Raw genomic sequence first — 23,131 nt, 5'->3', positions numbered from 1 at the left:
GTGCATCCTTGTGAATAGATAGTTGCACATGGTCTGCCAGTCTCTGTATGCTGAATTTTAGCATGTATATGTATATATGTGCATGTAAGTGCCCTTTTTCATACATTAAGCTGTTGATAAAATTGTCCCCACATGTTCTTTGTTGAAAGGTGAATAAATTATAGTCTGCTTGAGGGCAGGAATATTAAGTGACCTGCTCAAAATCGCACATAATGCTAAGCTACTTACCCTATTTTTCGGACTATAAGACGCACTTTTTTCCCCTTAAATTTGGGAGGAAAATGTTGGTGCGTCTTATAGTCCGAATGTAGCGTACCTGCTTGGGGGGGTGGCCAGGGCTGGTCTTAGGCCGAGGCGACCTCTGTGACCGCATAGGGCCTCACGCTCAAAGGCGCCTGTGCGGCATGCCTCAACTCCGCCCAGTGCTTTTTTTTGTGAGGTCCGGCTCACCTGCCCACTCCCTTACGTTGGTGCACCCGTGCTCCCTGTTTTGAAATCTTTAATTTACATACCCGAAGTCGTGGCGAACCAGCAGTAAAAGCAGCACACAGGCTCGCCTTCTCGTCGCTTCCCTTCCCTCTCAGCGCGTCCCGCCTTCCTTTCCGCGAGGGCAGGACGCGCTGAGAGGGAAGGGAAGCGACGAGGAAGCGAGCCTGCCTGCCTGCTGCTTTTACTTACTGCTGGTTTGCCATGACTTCTGGTATGTAAATTAAAGATTTCAAGGCAGGGAGCACAGTTACACGAACGGAAAGTCGGGGAGCTGCAGGTGGGCAGGGGTTTGAACGAATCGCTGGACACGGGGAGGGCAGAAGAATTGCTGGACTTGGAGGGGGGAGGGAAGGCAGGGGAGAGAGGAGAATCGTTGGACATGGATGGCAGGGGAGGACAAATTCCACTGCAGAGCCACACAGGTTGTGCAAAACTGCTGCCCCCATACAAGAGTGTTGCACAACCTGTGGTCCTCTGGCAGATTTCCACCACACTTTTTGCTTTAAAATTTTTTTTCCTATTTTCCTCCTCTAAAACCTAGGTGCGTCTTATGGTCCGAAAAATACGGTATTTACTTTGGGCCCTGTTTACTAAGGTGCATTAGTGTTTTTAGCGCGCCTACACTTAGCACGCGCACTAACCATGTAGGTGCCTATAGGGATATTATAGACGCGTACATGGTTAATGCGTCTATAACGCTGCTTAGTAAACAGGGCCCTTTATATTTTGCTTTTCTCCAAAAGTGTTCAAGGTAAGGAACAATAGAGTAAATACTAGAAAATCATACAATAAAGCAATAAAAATAAAATATTTACAAATGCACACTTTTAACATAAAATTAAAACTGCAAGACCCTTATATAATTGTCAAATAAAATACTAACTATAAAACTTGATCATCTGTATGTACAATTCTGATAATCACCATTAGATGGAGACAGAGAAAATCCTAGAATTCTCTTCTGTCTACTTTAATTTTATTTATATAGCTCTTCATTACCTTTATGTCTCATATATTAGGATGGGCACAAATAAATCTCAAATACTAGTTACGAATACTTAAATACGGTATTAATCTTATTGTTATACTAGTAAAAAAGCCCCGTTTCTGATGCAAATGAAACGGGGGCTAGCAAGGTTTTCTTCTGTGTGCATGTGGGAGTGTGTGTGTCCCTGCCCTCTGCCCTCTCTCCCTTCCCCTGTGCTGTCTGTCCTCTCTGTCCCCTCCCCCCTCGGAGTCGAGTCCTTCAGTGTTAAGTTTCCTGCTGTGCTGTGTTTGTGTTACAGAGATAGTGAGGGCTTCTGCCCTCTCTCCCCTCCCCCCTCTGAGTCCTTCACTGTTACAGAGAGAGCGATTTGATTTCGTGCTTTGCTGTGTTTTCCTTCACTGTTTGTGTTACAGAGAGAGCGAGGGCGGGGCAGACACTCATGGGGAAACCGGATATCTCTCCCCCTTCACACTTCCGGCTGGAGGCTTCATTTAGAACGTTGGTGGTGCCTTTTATATATAGAGATTGTAATCCACTTTAGGACTTTGGTTGTAGGCAGGATATCAGATTTGATAGATAAGTATACGTGGAGGGTCTGTCTTTTTGGTTTCAAAATTGCCCTATTTTAGATGGTTTTGTGCTCAATTCGTGTTTCTTTAAGGGCTGTTAAAACAAGGGAAAAACAAAAACAAGCCACTGGGATGTACCGGGGGGAGGGGGGGGGCAGCAGTCTTATTAGACTGACCACAGAGACATCCCAGCAGAGCAGTGGGGCAGCCTAGGGGGCACTGCAGTGAATGTCACATAAAAGGTCCCAGGTACACATCACATCATAACCCCCTTATATTGTATGGTGAGCCCCCCAAGAATAGCAAAAAATATACTGTACCCAGCTGTACACCACTACAATACTCCTTATGCCTGCAGGTGTCACCTATCTGTGGGTTCAGTAGGTATTTTGTGGTTTTTGGGGTGCTCGCGTGTTCCATCACAAGCGTACCAGTTAGAGCGGGATATGGGCCTGGGTCCCTTCTCCACAGTCCACTGCACTGACCACTAGACTACTCCAGTGACCTGCTTGCTGCTGTAAGAGGAATGACAGTTACATCTGAAGCTGTCATAGAACCTGGTAGTGGTCAGTGATCTCTGAGGGAGAAAGGAAAGTCATACCTTAATCCCTCCAGTGGTCATCTGGTCATTTAGGCAATCTTTCTGTGACTTGCTCGTGATTGAAACAGGTCTAGCCAAGAACGTTCTATTTGTTGCTCTGGATGTTTTTATAATGTTCCATTTTTGCAGAAGGACATCCAAATCATAAACCCAGCCTAGCCCCACCCAAAACATGCCTCCAACTTGCTCTCGAGATTTAGCATGAACTGCATAGGAAACTGTCTTAATGAGTTTTGAAAATAGCGATTTGGATGTTTTTGTGAAAAAAAAAATGTCTATCTGCCACTTTTTGCTGTTTTTTTGGATGTTTTCCTGTTTTGAAAATGAGCTCCATAGTTAGTTCTGTAATAAAGCATCCCATGTTAACTGCTTAGAGCCCTTTAGAATTGTATCACTGTTCTAGGTTCACATTTTTAGATTTTCAGATTTGGTAGTGGTCAAGCAGTATAAACGTAATCAGAGAATTAAACTATTGGCTTCATCCATTTCAAAATGTTTTAATTTAGTCAAGACAGGGAGCAGTATGAACCACCGATTTAGAATTTATTGCATATAAACTTTGTGTGGTGGTTTAGGAGGAAAACCTCCCATGACCTTCACTGTGTGTTACAGAGCTCAGATTTTCAGATCATGCTGGTGAATTGCTTTGCAGATCAAAAACTGTCCATAAGATCTGCTGTTAGTTGCAGCAGTGCGATTGATTGGCCCGTATGCATATTGTCTTTCTATACAGGCTGTCTGCAACTTTATCCAATCCAATGTAGACCCAAACAGCATTGACTCCCTGTTCTACGCAGCGCAGTCCGCGCAGGCTCTGTCAGATTGCGAGGTGAGTACAAACTGAGTGAAGACTAGTACAGTAGAAGTCCAGATATCCGGACTGCTCAGGGATAAGTTCAGTCTAGATTTTTGGATTCTCAGGCAGCGATCCCTCTCGGTTTCTCTATTTTTGGGGGGAGAGGAATCCAACCTGGCTTAAATGGTGTGTTAGTGATTGGTTGATGATTCCCCATGAAAGCTGTTTTTTTCTCTCTCCCGTTGCTGATGCAGGACCCCCCCCCCCCCCCCCCCCCCCCCAGTGGCTAAGTCTCGTCCTTCCTTCTCTCTCTGTCCCTCCCTTCCCACACAATCTGCATCTTCCCCCCACCCCCCACTCCACTCCTGGCCCTGCCCGCTTGCTCCCATTCTAACCTGAAGACCTGAAGTCTTTGCATTTCCAACAGCAGCCTTACTCACTGGCTGCCTCCAGCATACACTGGGCCTTTCTCCTCTGACCTGTACCGCCTACCACTGGCACTGCGAAGACTTCAGATTAGAGAGGAAGCAAGCGGGCAGGACTGGGAGTGGAGGAAAGGCTCCGGATCATGCAGAGAGGGAAGGAGGAGGCGTAGCCACGGGAAGGAGGGGCCTGGGAGAGTGAGTGAAGGACTGGGAGTGGAGTGAAAGCTCGCTGTACCTTGGGGAGGAGGAGGGGGGTCCGGATCCTTGGGCAGTCAGGAATAAAATTTGAAAGGTCTGGATTCTAGAGTGGTCCAGATTTCCAGACTTCTACTGTAATGCACAATATCAGTGTATAAATGCAAGCTACAGTTAATAGTGAAGCTGCTTATCTGATTAACTGAAGGAGTGAGGCTGTCTGTTGTATTATGTTAATCTCTCAGTCCCTGTTGTTGCATCCAAGTTTAACATCTTTTTGGAAAGATGTACCATGGAATTCAGTGTCTAAATAGTAGAATAAGCATAGTAGGAAAAACATATTTTTATTTGAAAGTGTTCTCTTTTTGTTATGATGAACGGGGTAAGCTGCCTTTTCATGTGCTTGTCTTTCTCTGCTGAAATGACGTTAATTTATTTCTCCTGCTTTTATCCCGGCCAGTATAATTGAGCTTTTTCGTGTTTAGCAATTGAGAAGAACTCATTTGCACTAAACTGCGTAAAACCTCAATAAAAGGTTACTAGTGTTGTAACTTCCAACTGTTTCGAGAGGGGATAGGATGACTAGGCAGCCAGAAGCCAAAACAAAAGTACTGAAAGTGAATTATAAATCAAAGTACGTAAAAGTATAAATAGCCCAAAAGATCAGAAACGGGCACAGATGGAAGATGTCGGTCATCTATGACATTTTCTGGCCACACAACAACAGTCCAGGTTCACTGTGTTTGGAAAGAACAGTGCATTGAACTAGTTCAATGCACTTGGAAGGAACTGTATATCTCAGGGCAAGTGTAGACAATTTACTAAAAAGGGAATTTTAAAGGGGAGACACAGGGCTGGAAGTCCCCCTGTGAAGGGGGAGGGGCAGTGAAGTTCTGTTCTTCTCCGAAGGACCATGATGTTCATCCTGGGGCAGATTTGTTCTCATTTGGAGGAAGAGTACCCATAGTTCAGTTTCATTATACACAGGTGTATTTTGGTTCATACTCTGTGCTTATATTTTTTATATATTTATGGTGCTTCTCAGATCGTCATTTCCAACGATACTAAAGACCTGCTGATTGCCACAGTGAGTGAGGATTCTTCAATCACCCAGATCTACCATGCTGTTGGAGCCCTTAGTGGTTTCAGTCTACCTTTCGCCTCACAAGAAGTGGTCGGAGCCCTCGCCGCCCGTCTCAGCAAAGAAGAAAATGTCTTGGCGTAAGTTTAGCTTAAAGGAAAATAATTCTGTTTTCCCCTTTCCCATTGTGCTTATGTATTCATGTGCTGTTTACTCTAGAGCAGAGTGGTGGAGGAGTGGCCTAGTGGTTAGGGTGGTGGACTTTGGTCCTGGGGAACTGAGGAACTGAGTTCAATTCCCACTTCAGGCACAGGCAGCTCCTTGTGACTCTGGGCAAGTCACTTAACCCTTCATTGCCCCATGTAAGCCGCATTGAGCCTGCCATGAGTGGGAAAGTGCGGGGTACAAAAATAAATAAATAAATATTCAAATGATTTATCTGGTTATTTTATTTTATTATTTATTTTTATTTGTTGCATTTGTATCCCACATTTTCCCACCTATTTGCAGGATCAATGTGGCTTACATTGTTCTGTCATGGCAATCGCCATTTCCGTAGTGAGAGATACAAGTGGTATTACATTAGAAATCATGGTTGGCATAGTAGAATAAACAGTCAAGTATAAAGAGTTCATATTTGGAATTAGAGTGGTATTGCTTTAATGTTCATTTGTGGTAGAGTAGACTTTGGTAGTCAAGTATAGAGAGTTGGGTTTTATCTAGTTTGGCTTGAGTTTCATTGTCTGGTAGTTGGGCTGTATCGTTGTGGTATGTCTTTTTGAACAGGCTGGTCTTCAGTGATCTCCGAAAGTTAGTTAGGTCACGGATTTTTTTCACGGAGAGTGGTAATGCATTCCATAGCTGCGTGCTGATGTAGGGGAAGCTGGATGCATGTGTTAATTTATATTTTAGATCTTTGCAGCTAGGATAGTGGAGATTCAGGAATGTGCATGCTGAGCTTTTAGTGTTCCTGGGTGGTAAGTCTATGAGGTCTTTCTGCCTCGCCTCACCCTATGTTTGGAATAAACTCCCTGAGCCCATACGCCAAGCCCCCTCCCTGCCCATCTTCAAATAAGTACATAAGTAGTGCCATACTGGGAAAGACCAAAGGTCCATCTAGCCCAGCATCCTGTCACCGACAGTGGCCAATCCAGGTCAAGGGCACCTGGCACGCTCCCCAAACGTAAAAACATTCCAGACAAGTTATACCTAAAAATGCGGAATTTTTCCAAGTCCATTTAATAGCGGTCTATGGACTTGTCCTTTAGGAATCTATCTAACCCCTTTTTAAACTCCGTCAAGCTAACCGCCCGTACCACGTTCTCCGGCAACGAATTCCAGAGTCTAATTACACGTTGGGTGAAGAAAAATTTTCTCCGATTCGTTTTAAATTTACCACACTGTAGCTTCAACTCATGCCCTCTAGTCCTAGTATTTTTGGATAGCGTGAACAGTCGCTTCACATCCACCCGATCCATTCCACTCATTATTTTATACACTTCTATCATATCTCCCCTCAGCCGTCTCTTCTCCAAGCTAAAAAGCCCTAGCCTTCTCAGCCTCTCTTCATAGGAAAGTCGTCCCATCCCCACTATCATTTTCGTCGCCCTTCGCTGTACCTTTTCCAATTCTACTATAGCCCACCTTTTCAATGTCGCTTTCAGCACCTAACCATTGTACCTCTATCCAGGAAATCTAGACTGCCTCAATCTTGATTGACTGCACTTTTTGTCCTTTAGATTGTAAGCTCCTTTGAGCAGGAACTGTCCTTCTTTGTTAGATTGTACAGCGCTGCGCAGCCCTGGTAGCGCTTTAGAAATGTTAAATAGTAGTAGTAGTTTAGACTGGGGCCTCTCCATAGATGATTTTATGAACCAGAGTGCAGATTTTGAACGTAGTACGTTCTTTTAGTGGGAGCCAGTGTAGTTTTTCTCTTAGGGGTTTGGCACTTTCGTATTTCGTTTTTCCAAATATGAGTCTGGCTGCTGTGTTTTGGGCTGTTTGGAGCTTCTTAATGATTTGTTCTTTACATCCGGCATAAAGTGAGTTGCAGTAATCTAGGTGACTTAGCTCCATTGATTGATTTTTAGGAGGTGACCAGACCAGTTAAGTCATTGGTTAAAATTTAACCAGTTATTTTCAAGAATGACTTAGTTTAAATGTTTTTTTTATTGTATTTTTGAATATAAACTAAATCCATTTTATATGGGAGAACAAAGGCATTCTGGAGAAGTGTGGCTTTGTTAACAGATATTGCCAATGTTTGGTTTTCTTTATGTGCTTAAGACTGACTAAGAGAAGACAAGTCTTAAAATTAACTCAGTATTTTCAACAGCCTCAACTGAAGTGAAATTTGGAAGGATATCTGGGTAACTGGATATTCTACTGCTGAACAAGGTTATTTTAAATAAAGATACATTTAATTAGAACAAGGAATTAGTCATCTATCTAAATAATTCTCACCTGCACCATTCTGAAGCTCACTCTGTGAGAGGGAAACAGTGAAGGCTAGGCTGTCAGCAACACTCACTCTCACTCATGCACCACTCACTGTCACTGATAGACCCGCCCTCAGCCACGCCCCTTCCGGATAAAATTCGCAACCCCAACGTTCCAAATGAAGCATCCACCAGAAGTGTGAGGCGTCGAGATATCCGTTTTGGCCCATTACTGTGTGCCCCGCCCTCGCATCACAACTTGATGATGACGAGGGCAGAGCACTGACACGCCAGGAAACACGATCTCCCCCTGCCCCTCGGCGGCCATCTTTCACAGTGAACCTGCATCATGGAGCGCCCACGTGCCTGGAGGGGGGATTGGGGGACAGCTGCGTCGCTCACGATGGGTGCTCACGGGGCGCACAGGTTACGCGGCAAGACATGCGGCGGAGCAGGTAGGCGCTGGGGCCGGGGAGCAGGCCTCCAATACCGGCGAACGTGCAACAATGCCCAAGGACCTGCTGCGAGTGGCGATCGATGTGCAACGTTCAGGTAGGCCTGGGGGCGAGTAGCAGGCCTCCGATAACGGCGAATGCGCTACAATGCCCGACAACTCGCTACGAGTGGCCATCGACATGCAGGTAGGCGCTGGCACCGGGGAGCAGGGCTCCCATACCGGCAAACACGCTGAAATGCGACCACTACCCACAATCGCAAAAACAAACATTGCCAACAAACAGTAGTGGAAAAACCTTGCTAGTGCCCGTTTCATTGCTTTCTGAAACAGGCATTTTTTTACTAGTGACATAGTAAATCATGGCAGATAGAAGCCCACACGATCCATCCAGTTTGCCCAACTGGGTAACCAGAGCTGCACAACGATGTTGCAAAGTGACAGCATTTTACTTGCTCTGAACATTAAGGGCCCTGTTTACAAAGTCATGTTAGCGTTTTTAGCGCGTAGTAAAAATTAGCATGTACTAACCGTGTAGATGCCCTTGATATTCCTATGGGCGTCTACACTGCAAGGCGCTAAAAACGGTAGCGTGCCTTTGTAAACGGGGGGCCCTTAGTTGTCCCCTCCCCACGTTACATTCCCAGCATATGACCTGAATGTGATATAAAATACACCTAATTGTCCTTGATATTTTTGGGTCACAGACCCTAGAAGTCTGCCCAGCACTGGCATTACGTTAAAACTATTTTTAGGTCCGCTTTAAATTTCTTGAAGGCTTGTTCTAAGCACAAGTAAAGAGAGAGGGCATTCATTTCAGTTATTTTATGGACCTTAGACTGAGGTTGGGAAAACAAAATTGCCCACTAACACTGAGGGAAGTGAGAGTTTTCACTGTATCTGCTATAAGCCACAAGGTCAATATTTAAAACAAGCATCTTTTTTTTTTTTAAATATCTTTATTAACGGACAATGCACTCTAAAAAGATAACAAAACAACATTGATGTTATATCACTGATCAATGAACAAATGTGGAGGAGTGGCCTAGTGGTTAGGGTGGTGGACCTTGGTCCTGGGGAACTGAGGAACTGAGTTTGATTCCCACTTCAGGCACAGGCAGCTCCTTATGACTCTGGGCAAGTCACTTAACCCTCCATTGCCCCATGTAAGCCGCATTGAGCCAAATGTAACAAAAATAAAATAGATACTGTTGGAGATTCTACATGGAATGTTGCTACTATTGGAGATTCTACATGGAATGTTGCTATTCCACTAGCAACATTCCATGTAGAAGCCTGCACGGCCACATTGGTGATCTGCAAGGGCCGACTTCTACATGGAATGTTGCTACTGGTTTAGCAACATTCCATGTAGAATCTCAAATAGTAGCAACAGTGGAGGAGTGGCCTAGTGGTTAGGGTGGTGGACTTTGGTCCTGAGGAACTGAGTTTGATTCCCACTTCAGGCACAGGCAGCTCCTTGTGACTCTGGGCAAGTCACTTAACCCTCCATTGCCCCATGTAAGCCGCTGCATTGAGCCTGCCGTGAGTGGGAAAGCGCAGGGTACAAATGTAACAAAAATAAAATAGATACTATTGGAGATTCTACATGGAATGTTGCTACTATTGGAGATTCTGCATGGAATGTTGCTATTCCACTAGCAACATTCCATGTAGAAGGCTGTGCAGGCTTCTGTTTCTGTGAGAAGCAGAAGCCTGCGCGGCCACATTGGTGATCTGGAAGGGCCGACTTCTACATGGAATGTTGCTAGTGGAATAGCAACATTCCATGTAGAACCTCAAATAGTAGCAACAGTGGAGGAGTGGCCTAGTGGTTAGGGTGGTCCTGAGGAACCGAGTTGGATTCCCACTTCAGGCACTGGCAGCTCCTTGTGTCTCTGGGCAAGTCACTTAACCCTCCATTGCCCCATGTAAGCCGCATTGAGCCTGCCATGAGTGGGAAAGCGCGGGTTACAAATGTAACAAAAAAAACATAAAAACACATGGTATAATTAGAACAACTCACGTATGTTATCCATACCATTATGCTTCCTTGAGCATTGTCCTCATTTTCTAGTGTTCTCCCTCTAAGTCCCCCGCCCCATCCCCCAGGTACTTGGTATTACCTTAGAATTACTATCTCCTAAGCCGTGGAGTTTGTGTCTGCTGGGAGGCCCCCTTTATCATATAGCTACGTATATTTTTGCCAGATTTCACGGTATTTCTTATGTCTGCCCGTAGGCGTCAGCGTATATTGTAATTCGACCCACCTTGCCATTTCTTTCATCAGTTGATGCCATGACTGATCATGCGGCGGCATTGACTCTGCCCAAAACTGCAAAATACATTTTTTTTACTAAAAGAGATGCCAAGAGAACAAATCGACTCTGTGCCTCTAATAATCCTGCTTCCCTTAGCTGTGCTGCTTCCCCCAGTAGCAAAACTCTAAAGGACCATTCAAACTGCCTTCCTATGGCCAAATTTGTGCAGGTAAATTATAGTCCAGTAAGAGCATGTCGCTCAGGGTGTACTGGCTCTAGCTGGCTTATTTTGTATAATAGCTCCCTCTGCGCACAATATGTGTGAGTAGGTTTAGTCCATGTTTTTAGATGGATAAGTGCTGACTATTTATTTTATTTATTTATTGCATTTGTATCCCACATTTTCCCACCTTTTTGCGGGTTCAGTGTGGCTTACAATATGAGTTGAATGTTGTAAATACAATTTGTTACAGATAGTTATGGATTACATTGTGCAGGGTTAAGCGAAACAATTGAGGTGTCGTTAAGGAATGTAATAATGGAACATAGGCATTGCAACTTTGGAAGGAAACAATGGGAGCTTAGAGGGCGATAAAAAGGCATGAAGACATATGGTATATATCTTTCTGTGAGTAAAGGTATGGGTGATGTGATATTATGGGAATGAGAGTTCAGAGGTGAATGTGTGATGCATTAGTGAACAGTAAGTGTGGACTTTATGTGTTTTGTTTCTTTAGGTACAGAGAGCCAGATAAATTTTTCCAGTCATCTCGCTCACATTAGGCATTTCAGTATTGACCTGTACACGTCTTTGAGATGATAAAACCTTGTGTAATGTAATATCTTTTGAGCCATGAGGAATGTATTTATCACTGGTTTTACTCGGTAACTTCTTAAGCGTATATGGGGCCCTTTTACTAAGCCGCTTAAGCGTCTACGCGCACGCAACACCTGCCAAAACGGAGTTACTTCCCAGCTACCGCATTGCTCTTGCGGTAATTTTATTTTTGGCACGTGATCGAAAAATAATTTTTATTTTTGGACGCGTGGCATTTGGCGCGTAGGTCATTACAGCACAGTTACCGCGTGAGACTTTACCGCTAGGTCAGTGGCTGTTGGTAAGGTCACAGATACAAAATGGATGCGCGGCAATTTTGCCGCATGTCCATTTTCGGCAAAAAGTTTTTTAAAAGGTCTTTTTTGCAGGCGCGCTGAAAAAATGGATCTGCGCTCACCCAAAACCCAGGCCTACACTACCGCAAGCCATTTTTCTGCGCACTTTAGCAAAATGACCCCTTTGTTCTTTATTTTTCTATCGATCCTATACAGGTAGCTTGTAAGAATCTCCTCTTGACACCCCTTGAGACACACCCAAGTGTAGCTTGTTGTTTTTCTGAAACATTTTGCAACCTGATACAATCAGTGGTACTAAGCCATGTAGACTACTGCAATGGAATTTATGTGGGATGCAAAGAACAAACATTAAAGAAACTTCAGACCGCTCAAAACACGGCAGCTAGACTTATCTTTGGAAAAACGCGATTTGAAAGCGCAACCCCCCCCCCCCCCCCCCCCCCCCCGATAAAAACTACACTGCCTCCCAATCAAAGAACACATTGTTTTCAGAATCTGCACTCTGGTTCACAAAATTGTCTACAGTGAAGCCCCGGGATACATGACAGACTTGATCGACCTACCAACTAGAAACACATCCAAATCAACACGAATGTACCTAAATCTGCACTACCCAAGCTGCAAAGGACTCAAATACAAATCAACCTACGCATCCAGTTTTTCCTACATAAGCACACAACTGGAACGCATTACCAAAAGCCTTGAAAACGACGGACGACCACCTAAGTTTCCGGAAAACACTAAAAACTAACCTGTTTAAAAAGGCATACCCTACCGATCCAACGTAAATGCCTGATCTCTGCAACACAACAAGACTAAAGAACGTAATGGACATAACACAACTCTTCCATTGTACGATTCCCTAATGTGGCTGTGCCACATGAACGTTATCTTACCACAATATCACTTTGTATTTGTTTACACCGGAGTCTGTAACGCCTCTCCGGTACTATGTGAGCCACATTGAGCCTACAAATAGGTGGGAAAATGTGGGATACAAATGTAACAAACAAATAAGTGTTTTGTCAAAGATAAATTTGTTTTGTTTTTTACATTTACTTTTCCATGCAGTTTCTAGTTTTCCTCAGAGCTGTGCTCTGGTAATGCTATTTGTTAAGAGGAAGGAAGGCACTTCATCTGTGATAGTAAGGGAGATCATCCTAACGAACCCATCAAAACAAAAGGGTCCAAAATGACAGTAAAATGGAATGTATACCTGGTTTAGAAATCACTTACAAGGGAAATACCATTCATGCTTTCAGTTAATTCTCCTTTTCTAATATGTGCATCTTCACCAAATGATGCTTGTTTTAACTCCGTTTCCTAAACCCACTTTCCTGAATGAAGCAGGTGATAAAATATTCCCTGTGGCTCAGACTGATACTTTATGAAATTTTGTTTTACTGAAACTTACAAAATGGAAAAAAAAATACAGCAACTATCCTACTATATAAATGAAGAGTGACCGACGTGCCGCACATGCGCAGAACAGCGCAGCACGTCACACATCTCTTCCGAGTTCTGACGTTGTGAGAGGAGGCAGGAACAGAGCTACGGGTGACCGGCGAGCATCGGGCGTGGATCGTCCGACAGCAGCTCCGAGGCGCACTCCGACGGATCCAATGAGCTGCTGCTGCTGTGACCTGGGTGCTTTCCTTTGCCACCATCCCCCGGGGCGGCTTTCCTGGGCGGGGCCTCAGCTGGACCCGGCGGTTCTCCGACCACTTTCTTGTCCGTTTTAATGGGTTCAACGGCTTGTAATATAATAAAAGATAGAGTAACGTTTTATATTGAAACCCTCCAATCCCAACCTGACACCCCTCCCGCCTCATTCCCCTTTGTATATCTAAAATTTTTTTCTAATTCCCCTTACTCTTACCTATCTATTTTAACCGTCTCTCTGACCTCATGTGTGCCTTTCTTCAAATTAGTCACCTTATTTTCTAACTCCTCTTACTCTCTTACCTATCTATATGTTCCATCTTTGCTTATACCTTACGCTGTCTATTAAAATGTTCTATTACACATTGTATTGACATTGTAAGTAGTATACTATGCCATACTTTGTATTGTTACTTGAATATTCTTACTGCTGTAATTGCCTATTGCTCATGTTTGATTTATTCTTACTGTACACTGCCTTGAATGAATTCCTTCAAAAAGATGGTAAACAAATCCTAATAAAAATTTTAAAAAATATATATATGAAAAGTATGGGATTCCCCCATATTGGGCAGATATCATCATAGTTACCAACCAGGTAACCAGCTTCACTATAACACGAATCATCTTCAGTGTCCTGAGAAGATTGGCTTCTTATATCTGCACATGCAGATGAATCAAAGCTTCCTCAGCGACCCTCCAGACCGGTCAAGACGCGTGGGTTATGTCCTCCTACCAGCAGAGGGAGACTGAGAAAACACTAAGCTTTTGAAGCCTGTATATATAACCTGTGCAGAACCTCCACTAGCCAGTATTTTCTCAGTCTCAGCAGAGGTAGCAGTTGACAGCCTGTGCAGTCTCCAATAATCTGGTGAGGTAGTTTGTCATTGGGTCGTAGGATTTTTTCCTTCCAAACTTTATTCTGTTGCAGTACCCTGTACGTGTGTGTGTAAAAAAAAAAAAAAAAAAAAGGTGCTTTGGGGCCCTGGGTCTGGTGGGGCCCAGTTTTTCCCCCTGGGGTGTTACACCTATGTTTGGGTCCCTCCCCCTGTGCTGCTCTCTATTTCTGTTTGCTTGGCAGCTTTGTGCCTCGGCTGCTTTCTCAGTATTGTAGCCTTGAGTGCCTTACAATTTCCAGATGCCAGAGTTAGAGTACGATGCCTTTAAGGTCAGTTATTCTATGTCATTTTGCTTGCCAGCTTTGTGCCTCGGCTGCTTTCTCAGTATTGTAGCCTTGAGTGCCTTACAATTTCCAGATGCCAGAATTAGAGTACTGTGCCTTTAAGGTCAGTTATTCTATTTCGTTTTGCTTGGCAGCTTTGTGCCTCGGCTGCTTTCTCAGTATTGTAGCCTTGAGTGCCTTACAATTTCCAGATGCCAGAATTAGAGTACTGTGCCTTTAAGGTCAGTTATTCTATTTCGTTTTGCTTGGCAGCTTTGTGCCTCGGCTGCTTTCTCAGTATTGTAGCCTTGAGTGCCTTACAATTTCCAGCTGCCAGAGTTGGAGTACTGTGCCTTTAAGGGCATTTATTTCTTTATTTTCAGCGGACCGAACGGGGGTTTTGATTCCTTGCTGGAACGAGAGAGCAGCGCTTTCTCCACTGCTTTTGCAGTGTGAGTGAGTTTTTGGTTTGGCGCGTTTGCGGAACAGCTTTTCCCTTCCCTCGTGGTTTATGGCGGCCCAGCTCCTCCGATGTCGCGCGTGCTCGTGACGAGGGGTAGAGGCGCCGGGCGCTCAGTGTAGCTTTGCGGTGCACCTATAAAGGTGGCTGCGGCACCCCCCGACTTGACCGCGGAGGGATCGATGGTGTCGGGAGTCTCCGGGTCAGCGGGAGCGTAGGCAGGGCCGCTGTCAGCGGGAACAGTTTCGGCGGGAACAGCCGCCATCTTGAGTCTGACGCGGCCCGTGGAGCCGGCTGGTTTTGGGCCTGCGGCCTCCGTTTTTGGCACAAAAGGGCCTAATGACGGTCCAGGAATGGTGGGCTTTCCTCCAGATTTTGTCTGGACGCGGTATCAGGCCTGGAGATCGGGACCCCCCTCCCCCCCCCCCAATTGGAAGAGGGGGCTATTTCCGTCTTGGCTGAGAGACCACGGTTAGAGTGGTCAGAGGACAGGCAATGTTTTTCTCCTGTAGCTGCAGAAGCTGCGCTTAGTGATCTGGGGGAGTCAGATGGAATTGACGGCTCTCAGGAGCAGGATTGTTGGATTCCTGGAGAGGATCCTTCAGTAGTGCGGATTTTCCATAGAGATGAGCTGTCAGAACTCATAGATCAGGTGTCGTCCACCCTTCAGTTTGGTCCTGAGGTGGCTTTGGGGGAAACTGTCCAGGATCCGTTGGTGAAGGGCATTCAGCGTCAGGCGTGATCCTTCCCTATGAACAAGGATCTCCGGGAGATGATTTGTCAGGAATGGGATTTGCCGTGTAAGGTGGCAAAGGCAATGGCGAGGCTTTATCCCCTCCCTCAGGACGATAGGGATTCCTTTAAGGCTCCCACGGTAGATGCAGTAGTGACGGCAGTAATTATAGCTACGGCTATCCCGGTTGATGGAGGAACGGCCCTCCGTGATCCTCAGGATAGGAAGTTGGGATCTTTTCTCAAGCGTAGTTTTGTTTTGTCGGCTCTAGCCCTGCAGGCCTCGGTTTGTGGGGATCTGTTAGCTCGGGCATGTTTTCGTTGGGCCGAGAAGCTCCTGGATGATTCGGTAGATGTTGGTTCTTCTGGGGGTCAGGAGTTAGCCGACTTGGACATGGGTTCATCCTTTTTGTCTGAGGCTTTTATGATTTGTTGCCTACTTCAGACAAAAAATATGGCTATGGTTGTGGGTCTCTGCCACTTAAGGGAGCTATGCTCTTTGGAGAAGATTTGGACAAGTTAGTGTGAGGTCTTAGTGATACCAAGGTTCTATGGCTTCCAGATTTTCGGTTCAAGGCAGGGGCCAGAACTAGTTCCTCTCGGGGACGGTTTAGGGAGGCTCAGCGGTATAGGCCGGGCAGATCGAGTGGGACCTACCCCTAGCTGTCTGTTTGTCCAATTTAGATTGTAAGCTCTGTTGAGCAGGGACTGTCTTTTCATGTTAATTTGTACAGCGCTGCATAAGTCTAGTAGTGCTATAGAAATGTTTAATAGTAGTAGGACCTCTAGGGGTCGGTTTTTCCAGCGCACACAGTTCTTTCGTGAGAGTCATCGCGGAGGGCGTGGCTTTTCCGCGGGAGGTTAGTATTCAGGCCACAATTCCCAATGAAGGTGTGCGGGCTCAGGCTCTGGTGCATGTTGGGGCTCGGCTGAGTCTGTTTTACCAGAGTTGGGCCCAAATCAGGTCAGATCAGTGGGTTCTCAAGGTGTTTCGAGGCGGATGTGCGCTGGAATTCGAAAGCTGTTCTCCCGAAGTGTTTCTGGAATCCCTCTGTCGGTCTTGGAGCAAGAGGGCAGCAGTGAGGGACACTCTGCGGTGGCTGCTCGCGTTGGGAGCCGTGGTTCCTGTTCCTTCAGATCAGCAACGCTCAGGGTGCTATTTGATCTATTTTGTGGTCCACAAGAAAGAGGACACTTTTCGTCCCATTTTAGATCTCAAAAGGGTCAATGCGGCACTCAAGGTGCCCTCTTTCCGGATGGAGACGTTGCGGTCGGTCACTGGTGCGGTCAGGAAAGGAGAGTTTCTCACTTCCCTGGATTTGACGGAAGCTTATCTTCACTTTCCTTTGTGCAGCCTTTTGGTTCCAAGTTACAGGGTCCGATTCGTCGGTTCCTTGCAGAGAAGGCGCCGACGGCCCGTACTTATCGTCAGGTCCTGGGCCTGATGGCGGCGACCATAGAGGTAGTTCCGTGGGCCAGGGCGCACATGCGTCAGGTACAGTCAGCTCTGCTCAGTCGTTGGTCCCCTCTGTCGCAGGACTTGGAAATGTGTTGTCCGCTGTCGGTGGCCCCTCGTCTCAGTCTCCGCTGGTGGCTCAGTCCGCGCAATTTGGGAAAGGAATGCCGTTGGAGTCCCCACAGGGGCTGGTAATGGTCACGGATGCCAGTCTGCAAGGTTGGGGGGCACATTGTCTCAGGTAGCTCAAGGCCGGTGGTCTCGGGCAGAAGCAGAGTGGTCCATCAACCGGCTGGAAACTCGGGCCATTCGGGTGGCGCTCCAGGCCTTGACGTCGGTGGTTCGCCACAAGGCAGTCCGAGTGCTCTGTGACAATGCCATGGCAGTAGCATATGTCAACCGTCAAGGGGGGAACAAAGAGCCTTGGCGGCGCAGTTGAACTCATCTTCAGGCTCTCTTGGCAGCGCATGTGGCCGGGGTAGGTCACATAGATGCAGATTATCTCAGCAGGCACACTCTAGATCCCAGAGAGTGGTCTTTTCTTCGGTCAGTGTTCCAGTGAGTTGTGTCGGTCTGGGGACTTTCGGTGATCTTAGGGCAACGGCTCGCTATGCGCAAGTTCAGAGATTTTTTTTTTTTCAGTCGCTGAAGAGACCCTTGAGCGGAGGAAATCGACACTCTTCTGTTGCCTTGGCTTCGGGAGTGACTGTATGTGTTTCCTCTGTGGCTGTTAGTCGGTCGAGTAATATAGCGCATCGAACATCACTCCGGTCGGGTGATTCTGGTAGCTTCGGATTGGCAGCGTCGACCATGGTATGGAGACCTGGTGCGGTTGGCAGGGGCGGCGGCCCTGCCTTTGTTGGGATCAGTTCTGTGTCAAGGCCCGATAATCATGCCGGATCCGGCTCGGTTTTCGCTTATGGCTTGGCTCTTGAGCGGCACAAGTTGAAGAAGAAGGGGCTTTCGTCCAGTGGCTTTGCTACGATGTTGAGTTGCCGTAGACGATCCACTTCCTTGGCGTATGTCCGGGTTTGGAGAATCTTTGAGCACTGGTGTGAAGACCATCGAGTTCGGCCGTTTCACTCTTCGGTGGCGGAAGTTTTGGAATTTTTGCACGATGGTGTTGATAGAGGTCTGGCCTTGTCTACACTGAAGGTTCAGGTGGCAGCTTTGTCATGTTTTCGTGGGAAGCTTCAGTGAAAGTCCTTCGCGTCTGTGCCTGAGGTAGTGCGTTTTTTGAAGGGTGTTAAGTTGCTGCGTCCGCCTCAGTGACGGATGGTGCCTCCGTGGGATTTGAAGCTAGTTTTGGATGCTTTGATCAGGCCTCCGTTTGTGCCTCTGGTATCGGCATCTTGTAAGGATTTATCTTTAAAGGCGGTCTTGTTGGTGGCGATTACTTCAGCACGGAGTGTTTCAGAGCTTCAGGCTTTGTCTTTTAGGGAACCATTTTTGTCCTTTCTGAGGGAAAGGTTTCGTTGCGGACGGTGCTTTCCTTTTTTGCCCAAGGTGGTTTCCGAGTTCCATGTTAATCAGGTCATCTCTCTGCCAGTGTTGGGTGATATGGCTGGAGATTCGGAGCAGCGTGGTATTGCCAAGCTGGATGTCAGGAGAGTTTTGAGTTGTTATCTCTCTGGAACTCAGGACTTCAGAGCCTCTGACCGTTTGTTCGTTCTTCATGGTGGCCCAAAGAAGGGTGCAGCGGCTCCTAAGGTGACCATAGCACGGTGGTTGAAGGAGGCGGTTGCATCTGCTTACTTGGTGAAGGGTCCTGTGGTGCCTAGGGGCTGGTCTGCTCATTCCACTAGGGGAATGGCAGCCTCGTGGGCGGAGAATAGTATGATTTCTCTGTTAGATATTTGTCGGGCTGCGGTTTGGTTTTCGTTGCATTCCTTTGTGAAGCATTATAGGATTCCTGTGCATGCAAAGGACGAGGTGCGCTTTGGGGCAGCAGTTTTGACCTCTGGCCTTAGTAGGTCCCTCCCATAAGTTAGTTACTGCTCTGGTACGTCCCACGCGTCTTGACCGGTCTGGAGGGTCGCTGAGGAAGGTGAAATTAGATCTTACCTGCTAATTTTCTTTCCTCTAGACCCTCCAGACCGGTCAAGAGCCCACCCTGTCTGTATTGGAGGCCAGGAGGTGTGTTTGTTGGATAATTCTTGGCTGCTGTAAATTGTTGTTTCTCTAATTGCAGACTGTTTATTTCTGTTTTGTGATAGGAGTCCGGGACAGGTGGGGCTCTTCTTTGATAGTCCACCTGTAGAAGCCCAACTGTTTTATCAAAGGCAAAGGAACATGTTTCCGTAAGAGCAAGCGGAAGATGTTTCTTGTTTTTGCAGTTTACTGTGACCACGTACAGGGTTGCTAGTTGTTGTTAGTGTTTTTTGTTTCTCTGCTTTGTCAGGGGTATACTGGCTAGTGGAGGTTCTGCACAGGTTATATATACAGGCTTCAAAAGCTTAGTGTTTTCTCAGTCTCCCTCTGCTGGTAGGAGGACATAACCCACGCGTCTTGACCGGTCTGGAGGGTCTAGAGGAAAGAAAATTAGCAGGTAAGATCTAATTTCACCTTGGACCTACTGACTACGTTTGCTCCCTAAATCTTACCTGAAGCATACCTAATCGGACACGTTTGTATCATTGTAACAGTGTCCCACTAAGGCCTCTGGAGGTCAGTATTGAGACGCTGACTGAACGGATGAGATGACTGGGTAAACTATACTTAGCAGCATGTTTTTGCTGGATTGTTTGGCTAATTCAACCCCAACGACCCCACGTAACCTTCTTCACCTACCAACACAGCATGACTATTATCGAACAGGACAACACGCAGTCTTCATCCATTCCGACCCTCCACTTATACCTCATACAATCACTATACAACTTTGTATTTGTTATTCCGTTGTATCGCTCCATGGTGCAACCGCACCTTGAGTATTGTGTTCAATTCTGGTCGCCGCATCTCAAGAAAGATATAGTGGAATTGGAAAAGGTGCAGCGAAGGGCGACTAAAATGAGGAGGCTAGGGCTTTTCAGCTTGGAGGAGAGTCGGCTGAGGGGAGACATGATAGACGTATACAAAATAATGAGCGGAGTGGAACAGGTGGATGTGAAGCGTCTGTTCACGCTCTCCAAAACTACTAGGACTAGGGGGCATGCGATGAAACTACAGTGTAGTAAATTTAAAACAAATCAGAGAAAAACTTTCTTCACCCAACGCGTAATTAAACTCTGGAATTCGTTGCCAGAGAACGTGGTGAAGGCGGTTAGCTTGGCAGAGTTTAAAAAGGGGTTCGACAGGTTCCTAAAGGACAAGTCCATAAACCACTACTAAATGGACTTGGGAAAAATCCACAATTCCAGGAATAACATGTATAGAATGTTTGTACGTTCGGGAAGCTTGCCAGGTGCCCTTGGCCTGGATTGGCCGCTGTCGTGGACAGGATGCTGGGCTCGATGGACCCTTGGTCTTTTCCCAGTGTGGCATTACTTATGTACTTATGTCCTCTACTTGGCTCACTTTTATTACATAGAGCAGTGATTTAACCTATTGTGATGTCATAGTGGCTCATTCCACCAATAAGAGCCAACCTCATTAGTGATGTCACAATGGCTTGATTGTATAGAATGTTTGTACGTTTGGGAAGCTTGCCAGGTGCCCTTGGCCTGGATTGGCCGCTGTCGTGGACAGGATGCTGGGCTCGATGGACCCTTGGTCTTTTCCCAGTGTGGCATTACTTATGTACTTATGTCCTCTACTTGGCTCACTTTTATTACATAGAGCAGTGATTTAACCTATTGTGATGTCATAGTGGCTCATTCCACCAATAAGAGCCAACCTCATTAGTGATGTCACAATGGCTTGATTGTATAGAATGTTTGTACGTTTGGGAAGCTTGTCAGGTGCCCTTGGCCTGGATTGGCCGCTGTCGTGGACAGGATGCTGGGCTCGATGAACCCTTGGTCTTTTCCCAGTGTGGCATTACTTATGTACTTATTCACCGACTGGGCAAACGCCTTTGACGGTACTATGTAAGCCACATTGAGCCTGCAAATAGGTGGGAAAATGTGGGGTACAAATGCAATAAATAAATTCTACCCATAAAAACTTTGTGAGGCTGGCACTGTCCACACAAATAGAGCTTGCTGGCACTATATATTGCACCATCCTGCTAAATTTAAAACGTCTGTCCTGGGAATGCCCTACTCAGGCCCCCCCTCCCTTGTATTTAATCAGGCTGAGTTTACGCAGGAAGTGAGGGGTTTTTTTTTGTTTTTTTTTTAACCTGCAAAAATTCGTCCAGGTAGAAGCTGGAGAATTTTGAACAGGTCAGATTTATGTGCCTTAAACCCTGGATAAATCTTTTGTAACCTCTAACAGACTCTGTACCTATCCTGTGTATTGTATGATCCTTCTCAGTTGCCACATGTTAAGTATTGGGCTTTGATCATACTCATGATGCAAATAGACAACTCTCTAAATAAATGAAGGAGGAGTGATCAAAGATCTGTGTTGGGACTGGTGCTTTTATCAGTGATCTGGAAATGGGAAGGATGAGTGAGGTGATCAAATTTGCAGATGACTCAAATCTATTCAGAGCTATTAATCATATGTGGATTGTGAGAAATTGCAAGAGCTTGGAAGGCTGGGCATCCAAATGGCAGATGAAATTTAATGTGAGACGTGCAAAATGATGCATTTTGGGAAGAATAACCCCAAATTTATAGGTACATGATAACTATATTCCACATTAGGAAAAGGATGTATGAGCAATACATTGAAATCTGCTGCTCAGTGTGTGATGGTGGCCAAAACAAAATCAGTAAAAGAAAGACTTATCTCAGTGCCTCTGTATTGCTCCATGGTGAGACCATATCTTGAGTATTGTGTGTAGTTCTGGTCACTAAATCTTAAAAAAAGATGTAGTGGAACTGGAGCACTCCTGTCATACCAAGAAAGGCTAAAGAGATTAGGGCTCTTCTGCTTGGAGAAGAGATGGCCGAGGGAAGATATAAATTCCTGAATGGAATGGGACAGGTAAACACAAATCAATTTACGCTTTCAAAAAGTGCAGGGGACGCTCCGTGAAGTTAGAGTAGCACATTTTATTTATTTATTTAAAATTTTTCTTTATTGAACGAATAAACAGCACTAGCTCCCACTCAAAGAATGTATCACGTTCAAAATTTGCACCCTAGTTCACAAAATTATTCACGGAGACGCACCAGCCTACATGTCAGACCTGATAGACTTACCACCCAGAAATGCCAAAAAATCATCCCGTACATTCCTTAATCTTCACTTCCCAGGTTGTAAAGGTCTTAAATACAAACTAACGCATACTTCAACCTTTTCCTACCTGAGCACACAATTCTGGAATGCGCTGCCACGAAACCTAAAAACAACCTATGAACAAACAAACTTCTGAAGTCTACTGAAGACCCATCTCTTCAACAAGGCATACAACAAAGATCAACATATATGAATTTCTGTACTAACATGTTTCTTCATTATCGTGTTACCCAAGATTCTCTTTTATTACTAAATGTACGCTTTCTTTATAATTCTTATATATTTCTTAAATATCTCTTAAGATGTTTGCTTGTTAAAATATTTCCATGTTCTATCATTATCATGTTACCAAAAATTCTATGCTATTACTAAAGGTATACTTTCTCATATATTCTCACTATTCATGATGTATTGTAAGCCACATTGAGTCTGCAAAGAGGTGGGAAAATGTGGGATACAAATGCAACAAATAAATAAAAAATAAATATTTAAGTGAAATAGCAGCTATGCCAGTAAGAACGTTTGTTCCAATAAGATAGAGAACAGATTCTTCCCTTAAATCCCCATTATCCTCACTGTGAACACTATAACCCCCCCCCCCCCAAACCCATTTCCTGTCATGGGACCACTAGAATAATCCTATTGATGCTTTAGGTCTACGCATCCAATGCGCTGAAAATTTTGCTTCTCACCCTTGAGGGCAGCACCTGAATATACTTCTGCTTTTAAAAGAGAGACAAGTATCTCTTCCCTCCAAAGACATAAGCGTGTATAACTTATTTCTCCAGTGCCAGTGGGACGGCGGGTCCTCTCCTACCCACTGATGTAAAATACATTTTCTTGCTTTAGCTAGCAGTAACTGCTCACCTTTAGTCAAAGAACCACATTTGTAAGTGAATATTTTTCCCCATCGGAGATGACAAGTAGCACACAATTGTA

At 45.5% G+C, this 23,131-nt stretch overlaps 1 protein-coding gene and 1 long non-coding RNA gene across 3 annotated transcripts in view; one reads left to right on the top strand and one right to left on the bottom strand.

Moving 5' to 3' along the window:
• RPN2 (ribophorin II) overlaps nt 1-23,131 on the top strand; it is a 96,143-nt gene that overhangs the window by 8,561 nt on the left and 64,451 nt on the right. For both annotated transcript variants that reach the window (XM_030212063.1, XM_030212062.1), the window contains exons 3-4: nt 3,381-3,476; nt 5,109-5,284. In XM_030212063.1, the coding sequence (XP_030067923.1) occupies nt 3,381-3,476; nt 5,109-5,284 (272 nt within the window). The remainder of the gene's footprint in view (nt 1-3,380; nt 3,477-5,108; nt 5,285-23,131) is intronic.
• LOC115475973 lies at nt 13,367-22,648 on the bottom strand. The gene is made up of 3 exons (XR_003943124.1): nt 22,562-22,648; nt 14,743-14,744; nt 13,367-13,378 (listed from the first exon to the last, which is right to left on the bottom strand). It is a non-coding gene; the product is annotated as an uncharacterized LOC115475973 (long non-coding RNA).

This window comes from Microcaecilia unicolor, chromosome 8 (genome assembly GCF_901765095.1).
Source record: "Microcaecilia unicolor chromosome 8, aMicUni1.1, whole genome shotgun sequence".
NCBI lineage: Eukaryota > Metazoa > Chordata > Amphibia > Gymnophiona > Siphonopidae > Microcaecilia > Microcaecilia unicolor.
Note: the sequence above shows the minus strand (reverse complement) of the source record. Positions and strands in the feature narration are given on the sequence as shown.